The 13,736-nt window shown below is 47.5% G+C and overlaps 1 protein-coding gene and 1 pseudogene across 1 annotated transcript; one reads left to right on the top strand and one right to left on the bottom strand.

Moving 5' to 3' along the window:
* Nucleotides 1-239: 239 nt before the first annotated feature.
* Nucleotides 240-3,300, top strand: LOC123042826 (zinc finger MYM-type protein 1). Its single transcript, XM_044465201.1, has 4 exons — nucleotides 240-360; nucleotides 603-1,320; nucleotides 1,404-2,554; nucleotides 2,642-3,300. Exons 1-3 carry the CDS (start codon nucleotides 240-242, stop codon nucleotides 2,104-2,106), a joined length of 1,542 nt encoding a protein of 513 aa, XP_044321136.1. The 3' UTR covers nucleotides 2,107-2,554; nucleotides 2,642-3,300.
* A 4,687-nt stretch (nucleotides 3,301-7,987) lies between these two features.
* On the bottom strand, nucleotides 7,988-12,683 carry LOC123039695 (agmatine coumaroyltransferase-2-like; annotated as a pseudogene).
* Nucleotides 12,684-13,736: the final 1,053 nt, after the last annotated feature.

Here is a 13,736-nt window from a genome sequence, read left to right as displayed (position 1 = left end):
GGGGGGACAAGCGGGGGCCACGCCCCCCCCCCCCCCCCCTCTCCCCCCAACGTGCGCGTCGAACCAACGTTATATAGGGTAATTTTTGTTCGATCAGGACTAGTTAGAACTAATTAGCCCCTCCCCCCCAACGGTGATCTCAAGCCCAGTAGCATATGTTTAGCCCACTAACCCAACACGGAAGACAAAGAGGCAGGTCCAGCCGTCCAGGAATCGATCAACGCACGCACGCACAACAGATGAGACGCATCTCTCGGTCTCTCCCTCTCCCTCGTCCTGCGACTCCAATCAGGCAATCAGCGCGACAGCGCCGGCCAGGCCTGGCGCCAGCTCCGGCGGCGCGGACGGCCGAACCTGCAAGTGAGTCTTCTTTAATTCACGCTATGTAATTTATATGCCGGCGAACTGATCCGTACTGCAGAAATTCTTGAGTTAGGTACTTAGGTTAAATGGGATCAGGGAAATTAGGGGAACTAATATCTTGTTTATCCTCACAAACATGTACAGATGTACTGCAAATTAGGCATGACACAAATTAGGCCCGTTCTTTTGTTTGGATTTATTGTCTGTTGTCACCGATCTATATTTTTGTGTTTGTGTAGTCATGAAGAGGAAGATAATGCTCTTTTTTTTTGAGAAGGTTGGATCAAGCTCCTGCCCTGGCTCCCAACCTGAACCTACTGCTACCGGTGTTGATGATTCCAACACAGCCGAACAAGGACAAAGTAGTGGACAGAGTGACACTCTTGATCAGAATATTTCAGCATCTGTAGAAGGTCCACAGCAAGAGACAGTTGTAACAGCAGAAACAGATTATATTAGAGACCCCCGCAAACGTCTTCAAATTTGGCAACTCCCTCCTGCCAAGCAAGACGAAGCTCGGCGTTTTTATATATCTGAGGGCGCATATCAACCGATCCTACAACCAGAGGAATACCCATTTGCTGGAACGGGTAATCATCGCCGTCGATTCCAGAAAGATTGGTTTACAAACCATTTTTGGTTGGAGTATTCAACTGACACACATAGGGCATACTGCTTGCCTTGCTTCCTCTTTTCCAAAAAGCCAATTGGAAGGTGTGGCTCAGATACATTCACAGTCAAGGGATTTCAAAACTGGAAAAAGGTCAATAATGGGAAAGAATGTGCTTTTCTAACTCACATGGGTCGTGATCCTAACTCAGCTCATAACTTTGTTGTTAGATGTTTTGAAAATCTTAAGAATAGCATGTCTCATATAGACAAGGTAATGGTGAAGCAATGTGAGAAAAGAGTGGCAGATGCGAGACTAAGACTCAAGACTACAATTGATGCCATTAGGTAAGCATGATTTCTATATCTATTATGTTCCAAGTGGACTTGTTACTTGCAAATTCTATACTAAGCAATTGTTGCATCTACAGGTGGTTAGCATTTCAAGCGTGTCCCTTTAGAGGCCATGATGAATCTCCAGGATCTAAAAACCGAGGTAATTTTATTGAGATGCTCAAGATTCTGGCGTCGTATAATAAAGAGGTCAATGAAGTGGTGTTAGAAAATGCTCCAAGAAATGCAAAGTACACTTGCGGGGAAGTCCAGAAAGAAATTGTAAGCATAATTGCTCGTAAAGTGCAGAAATCAATTAAAGAAGAAATTGGCAATCGCAAGTTTTGTATAATGGTTGATGAAGCTAGGGATGAATCCAAAAAAGAGCATATGGCGGTTGTTATTAGATTTGCTAATGAAGAATCAATTATTACAGAGCGCTTTCTTGATGTAGTGCATGTTAAAGATACTGCTGCAACAACTCTCAAAGACAAGATACTTGTTGTTCTAGCTTTCAATAACCTAAATGTGCAAGATATCAGGGGCCAAGCATATGATGGGGCTAGCAACATGAGGGGAGAGTGGAATGGATTGAAGGCTCTTATTCTTTGGGAGTGTTCGTATGCATACTACATTCATTGTATGGCTCATCAGCTGCAGTTGGCTCTTGTTGCAGCATCCAGAGAGGTACATGAGGTACACAACTTCTTTCAGCATGCAAACTTTATAGTCAATGTTGTTAGTGCTTCTTCCAAACGCAACGAAGAATTGCTAGCAAACCAAGCAGCTCAAATTGAATGAGAGATCGAACTAGGAGAACTTGATACTGGCCGAGGGGCAAATCAGTTAGGCTCTTTACAAAGAGCAGGAGACACTAGATGGAGCTCCCACTATAAATCAATCCAAAGCTTAAGAAAGATGTTTGCTGCTTTTGTTTCTGTTTTAAGAAGTATAGCAAGTGATCGTTCGGTCTCACAATTTTCTCGAGGAGATGTTGTTGGTGCTCTAGGATTCTCATCTCATTTGATTTTGTGTTTATTCTGCACCTAATGGAAAAAATCATGAAGATCACTGATGTGTTGTGTGTAAGACTGCAAATTAAATCTTTGGATATTTTGAATGCTTTGGATTATGTGTTCACAAAGGTGCTGCTTGTTGACTTAAGAGAAAATGGTTGGGAATCTCTTCTTGAAGAGGTTAATTCTTTTTGCCTGAAGCACGAGATTGATATTCCGGATTTTAATCGCAAGTATGCACCTTTTCCCAACTCTGTACTTAAGATTATGTTACATATTTATTACCTAGTGAAACTAGTTCTTATGTATATTATTATTAGGTACGTTGATGTGACCAAATCCAGAAACAAGCATGACAACACCACAACACTCCATCACTACAAAATGGATGTATTTAATGTTGCCATAGACCAACAGTTGACAGAGTTAGATGATCGTTTCAGTCTTCAAGCGACAGAGCTTTTAAGCCTTTGTGCATCATTGGATCCAAGACGTGACACATTTGACATTTCAAGAATATGCACGCTAGTTGAAAAATTATATCCTGCAGATTTTTCTTCTTAAGAAAGAGCTCAGTTGGAGTGTCAGCTACCACATTTTCAACTTGACACATGCAACCATCAAGAACTGAAAATGTTACCATCACTTGCAGCTTTGGCACATGGTCTGGTCAAAACAGGTAAATCATCTATGTATTCAATGGTCGACAGGTTATTACGATTAGTAATAACTCTCCCGGTGTCGACTGCAACAGCAGAGAGAGCATTTTCAGCTATGAAACTTGTCAAGACTCGTCTTCGAAGTACAATGGGTGATGATTTTCTTCGACATTGTATGATAATCTACATCGAGAAGGATATAGCGTCAAAGTTTAGTTCTGATGAAATTATAGACATATTTGATCTTCTTGGTTGTCGCAAAGCCAATTTCAAACTAATAGAGATGTAACTTCTTTGCATTGTTTGATTGACTGTATGGTCTGTACCGAACCATGAAAAATTAGTGTCATCTTTGCAATGCTAGATTTTTTTTCCTTCTTGTGTCTTTGTCAGTTGCCCCCCCCCCCCCCCCCCCCCCCAACCTCAAATCCTAGCTCCGCCCCTGCACACGCACACGCTCGGCCATGGCCACGGCCATAGCCGAGGCCGGAGCAGCGGCGGCAGCCAAGTGCCGTAGCACCTTGCGGCAGCAGCAACTAAGCAGCGGCAGCAGCTTAGCAGGAACAACAGCTGTAGCAGCGCAGCTGCAGCAAGCAGGAGCAGCAGCAGCGCAGCTTGAGCAGCGGCAGCGCAGCATGAGCAGCAGGAGTACGCAGCGGCGGGTGCGGGCACGCACGGGAGCGGAGCTCCGGCCACGGTGAACGTCGGCGTAAACGGCATAGATCGAAGGGTGAAAGAGGAGGAATCGGTAGATGAGATCACCGCGAAGCTAGTGGACATGGTTAGAAGGCACGGGGATGACCGGACGTGGCGGCCGTGGCGGGAAATGAGCTCGATCCCGAGCCTACGTTGTGGCCCCGCTCGGGTTCTTTGGTGGAGAGGAAGGAGGTGAGGGTGGGAAGCCTTGTGGACATCTTTTAAGGGAGCGGGGAGGTCTGCGGCCGTGACGACGACGATGGCGCGACGGCGGCTACGTTCGGGCGTTAAAGAGAAAAAGGAGGGGACGAGCGAGAGAAGGGGAAAATGGCAGCTAGGTTCGGTTGCGGGGGCTCTGGGGGTCGTCCTTATCCTCTCCAACTACCTGCTATGAGGACTGCGCGAGTGGGCAGGGCCGGCACTGTAGCAATAGACCCGGACTCTTTTTCCTTTATTTCTTTTATTTATGTTTAATACTGCCACAAAAAGCTTGGAGCATATTAGAATTTGTCTGGATTTTGTTTAAATGGAAATGGATTAAGTGATGCTAGTTTGATACTGTTTTTTGGATGGTAGATTCCAAATGAATAAATAAGTGATATTTTTCCTTAAAATTAATTACATATGGATTATTTATAAAATTATGAGCTATTTTGCTTTCTTATTTATGCAACTTCTAATTTCACTTAAAGTTTAAATTTTGATTTGAAGTGTAATTTCAAATGAGATATGAACTTAATGACTATTAGTAGGTTAATGATAATGACTTGGCAATAATTAGAGGAGGTTTACTGTGGCCTAATTGCAGGGGTGTTACATAGGTGATCAACAAATACATAAACCGTAGATACTTTGATAAGAGCCGTGAGATATTATTACCCTCAGAGCGTGATTGGCGTCGAACATTTGGACCTCTCCTGCACAAAGATTTCCGACAATCGAGGCCTCTCCCCCACGAAGACTTGCACAAATTTTAGCACATAGAAAAATTATCACATGCACAAATTTCGACCTAACTACAACTAAGATAAAGTCATATATGCTAAAAAATATATTTGTTATGTGCATATGGATCATACATAAAGTCCTCCATTTATATTAATTGCAACTAACCTAATATAACCAATGGTAGTTCTAGTAGGGAGGCTTCAATTGGTTGAAGCCTACACTCCAAAAGATTAATTAATTTTCTCTACTGCCGCTCTAGACCTGGCCCATCTACACAGAAACAACTCCAACGAGCAGAAATAGCAAAAGGTGCTTCTGGGAGGGTTATAACAGAGACATAACTAACTCACCTGTCTCACGTGTTCGTCATACAGGAGAAACTAACCGTATTTGACCTCCCTTTGCCACTACATTAGTACACAAAATATCTATTTCAGGCCTAAAACAAACAGTGAGTCTTCTCGGTCTGTATGAACATGTTTTTTTTAAACAAATCAATAAATACTATATGTGCCGTTTATAATATAAGAAAAATTGAGCTTATTTGGACAACATAATTGGGAGATAATGGCTATTTTGCTAGATAAACCCAATTTTATGAATACAACTAATTTTATCTAGCTCACTAACTAACTACAACTAACTAATATAGCACAATTGTATTGCATTTTTTTAAATCACGGGTAGAACTCATCGGCTCGAGCAGAGGGGAGGAGGATGGCGGTCGGCGAAGCTCGGGGTGGAGGGAAGCAGCTGGAGGCACTCGGGGTGGAGGGGGGGGGGGGTCGAAGGTGCTTGGGTTGGTGTGGTAATTAATCTTAGTTTAGACAAACTTTGTAGCTGCGGCCATGAAATTTTGTTGAGAAGTAGGCAAACGTAGAAGTTGTTATTTGTTGAATGAATTTGTGTATGTATCTCTTTTATTCCTGCAACAATTAGTCAGAAAGGTCTTTCACACATGTGTGACACTATTTCTTATTTGAAATAGTGCTTATGAGTGTTGCTTGGAAAAAATAAAATCAAGTGTAAGGAATCACGTAACCATATTGGGTGAAGATGGCCCATAAATTCGTTCACTTAATTGAATGTTTCTGCCTTTGGCTCAAGATAGTTTCCCAAGCTCTAATATTTTTAGTGGCAAGAACTATGATACATCTTTCTATTCTGAAACTGTGGTTATATCATTTGTCATCTGAAAACCACACTCCTGTATACATTATGGAACTTAATGTCCAGGAAATAATCACCACGTACGAATATCACTCTTGACCTACTTATTACAATGTTGCATAATTTTCTTGTTTTTTAAAGGTACCACTCAGTATTTTTTATCTCATACATAGATAAAAACAAATGCCCTAAGAGCTGATTTTGTGCACCTTGCTGCATGCGCACCCACTTGATTAAGATATTCAGAGTGTGAGCTTTTAAAATTTGAAAAAAAAAACAAGTCAGATTTTCATTATTAACCTGTGTGCACATTCTAATGTTTTCTGACTGTACGTTTGACATATTTTCTTTTTAGAATAATTTGATGAACCACTATGTCGCCCTTTCACCTGGTTCCATGGGAAAGTAAATTACATTGCTCCAGCGGGTCAATACAGCCTACGGGTTAGTGGACTCTATGACTTTATCACATTTTTATTATTCCCATTCGTTCTACCATTGCTTAACTTTGTTTGAAAAACTGCTGTTGCTATGTATGCAGAGTACATTTCTAGAGCTGGAAATTCAGGGCATCAAGAAGTAATTTACTATGCTTCAGGTAAGGAAGTTATTTTGCATATCTTTCTTGAGGAGTAAATTACTAACTTAATGTTTGGAACTTATTGAGCTGCAGATATGGCATGTTCGTGCACAAATACCTGCTGCATCAAAGCTCGGTGTGGATACCCTTCTTCTTACAGGACAGGTTTGTCTACAAATTATCAGAGCATCAATTTTCACAATCAAACGTGTGTTTTATTTATCGTGGTTTCTGCTTTTACATAACTAAACATTTGCAGATGTTCAATTTTCATTTCCTGTCGACGCGATGAAATTTCAATCTTATCTATTTTGAAATGGTTCTAGCGTGCGTGATGCATCGGTCCCCTTAGTTGTTGGAGGAACATGATGCTATTCCTGGTGCTTTTGGTTGTGGAAAAAATGTCATTAGTGAGGCACTTTCCAAGGTGATCACCTTACTGAGGAGAGATAGGAGTTATTTTTTGGTACCATCTCTATACCGTATACCGTATATTGAGTATGCAAATCTCTGCAGTAGTCCAGTTCTGAAGCTCTGGTTTATGTGAGATGTGGTGAAAGAGGAAATGAGATGGCTGAGGTGTTCATGGATTTCCCCCAATTGACAATGGCAATTCCTGAACAGTGGAGCCGCTTAAAGCCCACGGCGAGATCATCATTGTTGGCTTTCTTACTCTAGATCGGGAGCCACCAACCACGACCCGGTTCACCAGGGAGATGTTCCAAAGGACGAGGAGGAGCTCGCTATCTGCTGGGATGAAGAGGAGTTTGCGCTTTTGACCTGCCGACGCATGAGCAGGACTAGGAGTCCGGTGTTTTCTCTGTAGCGAAGCACGGCGTCCCCCGGTGCAACGCACCAGCTTTTTTCTAGTCTTTATCTTTACCTAATAATAAAGCTCGGTGGGTTTCTGCCGTCCGTCACCCTTATTTGCAAAAAAGTCCCTGCAGTTTGTTGAAATCAATCCGCAGTCCATCTTTAAGTCATACCGAACCGTTTTTTTAGTTTTCTCAGAACCCCCTGAGATTTTAGGTAATCAACCCGCCGTACATATTTAAGTCATACGAATCGTTTTTTTGTGTTTTAACAGAAAACCCCCTGACCTTTCGGTTAATCAATCCGCAGTTTATCTAAAACAAAATTATTCATATCTTTTAAATCGTAACTCCGATTTTAACATATTATATATGAAATTTGATTAGAAAAATAGATGTGCCTATATATTCTTAGGTCTTCTGTGGCAATCACATGGGCACACAGATTTCTGAACAGATTATAACGTATGCAGAAGTAAGTATCAGAAGGATCCGGCTTGCCTGCTCCCTTTTCATGCTCCGATCCGTGCTCCCACTTCATCCTACGGCTGTCCTTTTCTCTTTTTCTTTTCTAATCTAATCATCTCCCCCCCCCCCTTCCTGATTTTCAGGGGGTGGGGTCGGGCCTTATTTTCTTCCAATCAAATCAAGCCACGTACGTGGGAGCACGAATGGAAGCACAGGGAGGGAGCAGACAAGTCTGGTCCGTATCAGAATGCCCTGGTGCCCATGTCAAGTTTAGCTGCCGATTAAAAACTTTACCATGCAAATTAATACCCCTAAACGGTGCGACGCATGCACCTAAAGTCGTGCGGCCACCAGCGGCGGCACCGGCAGGGAGTAGCAGCACTTCTTGAAGCTCTCCATGGTGCGGCTCAACAATGGCACGTAGGCGTCCACGCTCCCGTCACCCGCCAAGGACTTGACGACATAGATGGCGCCGTCCACCGGTGCAGGACTGTAGCAGGGCCTGAAGAAGAAGGGTGCTCCACAGCCAAAGTCCAGCTTGGGGAACGGGATCGCTAGCACGCTGTCCAGGTCAACGTTGTTACCCAGCCGGACCTCCGCCGCGTCCGCCGTCGGCACCAGCATCTCCTCCTCCACCGCCCCGGAGCTCGCGAAGTCGATGAACGACCTGAAGTAGGCGTCGTCCATCCGGGCCACCTCCCGGGATATGAGCTCCACGGCGTACCGCAAAGGCCGGTCGAGCGGCTGTCGCGCTGTTGTTGTCGGCCACGCCCAGAGCACCACACTGCCGGTGTATCCTTTCGGTACCCGCGGGTGGCGCATCCGCGTCCCATTCACGGCGATGCGGATCATGGTGGCCTGCCGCCCGTCGAGCCCGCGAGCTTTCGTGATGCATCGCCAGAAGTACGCCGCCAGGCATTGCAGCGTGGAGTACGACCGGGGGCCGCCCTCCGATACGTGCGACTTGAGCTCCATGATCCACTCCCGGCTGAAGTCTAGCGTGTGTGATGGACTTGAGCACCTTGTGTACCACCACCTCGTCGTCTCCGATACCCGCGACTTGAGCACCTTGTGTACCACCACCACCTTGTGTACCGGGGGCCGCCGCTTCCCGGCTTCTCGTCAAGAGGCTTGAGCTCGACGCCACGGTGCTCGAACCTGATCTGCGGTGGGCCCCGTCTTGCGAAGAGCGACGTCCGATCATGCACCTGGACGGGGTTGATGGCGACGCCGCGAGTGGCCTGGCCCCACGCGGCCATGAAGTTCCACATGGCAGGCCCGTCGGCCACCTTGTGGTGCATGGTGAAGCCCAGGACCAAGGAGCAGCAGCGAAACCGCGTGGCCTGAACCAGCAGCAGCTCCTCGGTGCCGTCACCACTAGGGTATAGGCTCAGCACCTTGCTTCCAGCGGCCAGAAGAGCGGTGGCGCCGCTGCCCAGCTCGGAGTCGGTGGTAGCGTCGGCAAACCATGCGCTGGCGTCACAGAGCACGATCGCGGGGCCGTCGCCGACGCGGCCTGCCCACTCGGGGTACGCGGCCAGCGCCCTGGCGAGCCCCGCCTCGAGGGCGACGCTGGGTGGCGCGGACGGGTGGAAAGCGTACACGTAGAAGATGTACTTGTCGTAGTTCACCATGTCGAACACACTTAATGGGATGACGTCGCCGGCGACCCTGCAACCATCCCCGTAGTCGGGCTTCAAGGACTTGGACGAGTGCACGGTGATCTCCATTACAACTAGGATGATTTATGTATGGATCGCTTGCAATGAACTCAAATTAGACGACAAGCTAGCCTACTTGACCTGGGTCATCCTAACACTGACAAGGGAATTTGATCGACCTTGGATCTAGGGAATGTGCTTGCGTCCCCGTTCTATTTATTGGCATCTCGAGTTTGGATGGTGAGATGTATTGTTGAGATATGTGTTAGAATATGTGTATGAGTTGTGAAACATTTGAACTTGTAATTATACGCGGTAGATTAGGTGTTTGAGTCAAACCCTTGTACCGTGGGCCCGATATATAAGGTTGTGTCTAACTCTCATCTAGAAGACACATAACTATATCTCATCTAGTAACTCTTACACTGTTGGATTTTACCCGGAGATTTGTAAGATTCTTTTTGTTTGTTTAATCTCATGTAAAGAAGAATTGGCAATCCGAATATATAAAGGCACCGTAAGTAGCAAAAATAGTTTAGATGAAAGATGGCAGCTAGGCTAGACACAAGATCACAAGGGGACGGCAGGGGCGGCCAGACGGGCGTGGCATAGAGTCATAGAGATTCTGATTTGTCTGTTAGCTTTGGCGGGTTTGTCGTCGGTTGTATTATGTTGATTAGTACATAGACAGAAGAGAATAGGTAAAATTACCCAATCTCGTTAACAAATGTCGCTGTCGTGCTCGATTGTGCGCCTCCGACAAAAACATGTAAAATATGCTTGCTCTGTTTCTTATTGCCACCAGGCGACCATCACAGAGCGTGACACCGGGCCGGTCGACAGCTTGTAGGTAGAAGATGAGTTGGAATTCCTTTGCAATGTTTGGCCGGCCACATAAGCCATTGAGAGGATGACCAATTGGTCGACATCACATGTTCAAGCTAAAATGCCAGGCCAGCCGGCGCCGAGGACAGAGCTACAGGTAGCGCATGCAGACAAACTAACACGGCGCGTCGAGCCACCACATTCGATGATACAAAGCTTCTTCTGCTGACCAGTTGTTGCCAGGGTCCAAACATCATAATTTCAGAAGAACATAGACAGGGCACGACAAAACGACCGTGAAATAATCCACTTCACGACCAGGGGAGGCTCTTGAATATCCACGCATTGAGGCCGGCTATTTTGTTAATCTATGTGATTCATTACTTTAATCTGGAATCGTGCTGGTGATCATCTTCGTGTAGTAGTGTTGTATTGTATTTTAGATGTAACATGCGAGAACGTGTGCCCCGTTCGTCAACCGGATCAAGGACTTTGATCAACACACGACGGCGTTCGAGCATACTCGCTGACGGCTGTCAATGGTCACTAGGTTGTATCATCCCGGTCCATCGGGGCCTGCTAGAGACGTAAGTGTAGGCGCTTTCTTTCGTGGAAGCACCGACCCGGATCCGATGGTTGAAGTTGGGCAAGGAGTGGAAGGAGGTGCCTCTCATTCATCCTTCCGTGGTTGTGTGGCAGTGAAGTGTATGATTGATGGTGTCTAGGGGATGGCGGGCGGCGAACCCGAATGGCGGGCTTCCCGTTTCCTTTCCAACAGGTTCCATGGTGATGGTGGTGGCTTCACTTTTTGGTCGTGTGGACAGCGAGGGGTGTAGCGACGGAAGGCTCTGATCAGTTTTCAAATTTTATGTGGATGGGCATGCCCTCTTTGCGGTGTTGACGGGACTCCTCCCGTTGGCATAGGTGAGTTTCCGAGCGTCGACGCCTGTGTGTGCCACATCCACATGTAAAGATTAAGAAAATACATTTCGATAAAGAAGTGTCTCCAACTTCTATTCCGAATTTGCATCTACCAATTGGTAGCGCAATACATAGACTACAGCAACAATTGTTTGGATCCGCCGAAATGGACAAGACTCCCTTCATGCGTATGCAATCAATGCAACTACTCCCTCCGTCCTAAAAATCTTGTCTTAAATTTGTCTAGATACGGATGTATCTAACACTAAACCGGCGCACAGGCATGCACCTAATAAGCACCTTGGTCGGCCATGGGCGGCATGGAGGAGTAGCAGCACTTGTTGAAGGCTTCCATGGTGCGGCCGAAGAGAGGCACGTAGGCGTCCACGCTCCCGTCGCCCTCGAAGGATTGCACGATGTACATGAACCCATCCACCGGCACGATGCTGTATCCGGGCAAGAAGAAGAAGGGCCGGCTGCCGCCCAAGTCCATCTCATAGAACGGGATCCCTAGCAGGCTGTCCACCTCCACGTTCGGGTTCAGCGTCAACTCTAGCGAGTCCGCCGTCGGCACCAGCTGCTCCTTCTCCACCTCCCCGGAGCTCGCGAAGTCGATGAACGACCTGAAGTAGGCGTCGTCGATGCGGGCCACCTCCCGTGAAATGAGCTCCACGGTGTCCCGGAGCGGCCGGTCCACCAACTCCTGCGCAGTGGTCGTCGGCCACGCCCAGAGCACGACGTTGCCGGTATACCCCGAGGGGACTTTTGGGCCGCTCATCCGCGTCCGCCCATTCACGGCGATGCGCATCCTGGTGGTCGCACCCACGTCCAGCCCGCGCGCCTTGGTGATGCACCGCCAGAGGTGCGCCGCCAGGCACTGCAGCGTGGTGTACGGCCGGGTGGCACCCTCCGACGCCTTCGACTTGAGCGCCATGATCCGCTCCCGGCTGAAGTGCACCCTGTGTATCAGTGTCTCATCGCCGGCGTGGGTGCCTCCCGACTTGTCGCCGTGAGACTTGAACTCGTTGCCGCGGTGGTCGAACTCGATCCGCAGCGGGTCCCGTGGCGCAAATAGTGACGCCGGGTCGTGCACCGGGACGGGGCTGATGGCGACGCCGCGGGTGGCCTGGCCCCACGCGAACAAGAAAGTCCAGATGGCGTGCCCATCGGCCACCTTGTGATGCATGCTCACGCCAATGATGATGGAGCCGCACCGGAACCGCGTGACCTGGGCCAGCAGCAGCTCGTCGGCGCCGTGGCAGCTCGGGAACAGGCTCAGCAGCTTGTCACCCGTGGTCAGCTGCATGAGGCTCCTGGCGAGCACGACGTCCGCCGTCGCCTCGACGAACCGCGCGCCGGCATCGTCCAGCACGATGGCACGGTTGCCCCCGGCGTCCGCGCCGAGCCGCCCTGCCCACTCGCGGTACTCGGCCAGCGCCTTAGCGAGCCCCACCTCAAGGACGTTGTTCGCCGGCGCAGGCGGGTGGAAGGCCGCGCACAGGCCGGTGAGTTTCGTAGCTCACCTTGTCAAATACGCTGAGCGGGACGATGTCGGGGGAGGGGCCGCCGCGGTCACCGTAGTCAGGCTTCACGGGCTTGGACGAGTGTACGGTGACCTCCATTATGGTGATTTTACATGCCCGGCCGGCGTTTGGGAGCTCAAAAGAAACGAGCTTGCTCTTGGATGGAGAGAACGTAGTTGCCTTTTGGTTTATTCGCCGGGGTGGCGCAGAAAGGAAGCACTTTATCATGTTGTTAGTGGAAGACCACTATTTTAAATCCACAATGGTGTAGGTAGGTTTAATGTATCCAAATCTAAGTTGAGTGATATAACAAGTAAGAAAGACAAAATAAAAAATTGCACGATCCATATGTAAGATCCATGAATATAGTATCGACTGAGATTTGATGAAGTCTCCGTCGACTGAGATTTAACAATTCGGATTGATAATACAATATCTGCTATGAGCACAAGGACTAGGCGGATGGCCATAATACCCTCAGGCCCTATTCGTTTAATCCGCTCGCCACAGGGATTGGAGGGGATTGAGGAGGTTTGACGAGGATTTTGACTTGCAAGGAATTTAATCCCCTCCAATCCCTTTCAAACCTCTCCAAACCCTGCCCAACCGAACGAGGCCTCAAGGACATCGTCGTCCTAGCCGGCCATCCCTCCCATCCGTAGTATACAACCGTACATTGCAGGTCAAACTGTAGAAAACATTCGATATATGTATCACTTTGATTTTACCCCATAAGACATTTTGTTATACACGCCCACTCATCTACTGAGCTTGGGTAAAAGCTACTCCACTACACATACTAAAGCAAATCCGTCCATTTTTCTTCAAGTAGAACCACATAGTGCAGTTTTTCTTTTCTTTTTAGCAAAAGAGAGGCCTCCCTATAATGAAACCTGGTCTTACATCATCCTTGAACACTACAAAAGCTAAAGCAGAATAACAAAAACATTGAGTTTAATATGTTGGAGGTGCCTCAACTTGTTTTACGCGGTCAGTTTAGTATCTAAAGTTGTAAAATACATGAAACCGGGGCTTTAAATTGTCCGACTGTGCAAATAATGTGCCTCCATTCGTATCCTGACGTACGTTCAGCCCGCGCGGCATGCCAACGTGCCGGTGGCCCAAACCTCCTCATGTTTGATTTAATCACTT

The sequence above is a fragment of the Triticum aestivum genome, chromosome 2B (genome assembly GCF_018294505.1).
Source record: "Triticum aestivum cultivar Chinese Spring chromosome 2B, IWGSC CS RefSeq v2.1, whole genome shotgun sequence".
NCBI classification, from domain to species: domain Eukaryota; kingdom Viridiplantae; phylum Streptophyta; class Magnoliopsida; order Poales; family Poaceae; genus Triticum; species Triticum aestivum.
The sequence above is the reverse complement of the archived record's forward strand: the minus strand, read 5'-3'. Positions and strand labels throughout refer to the sequence as shown.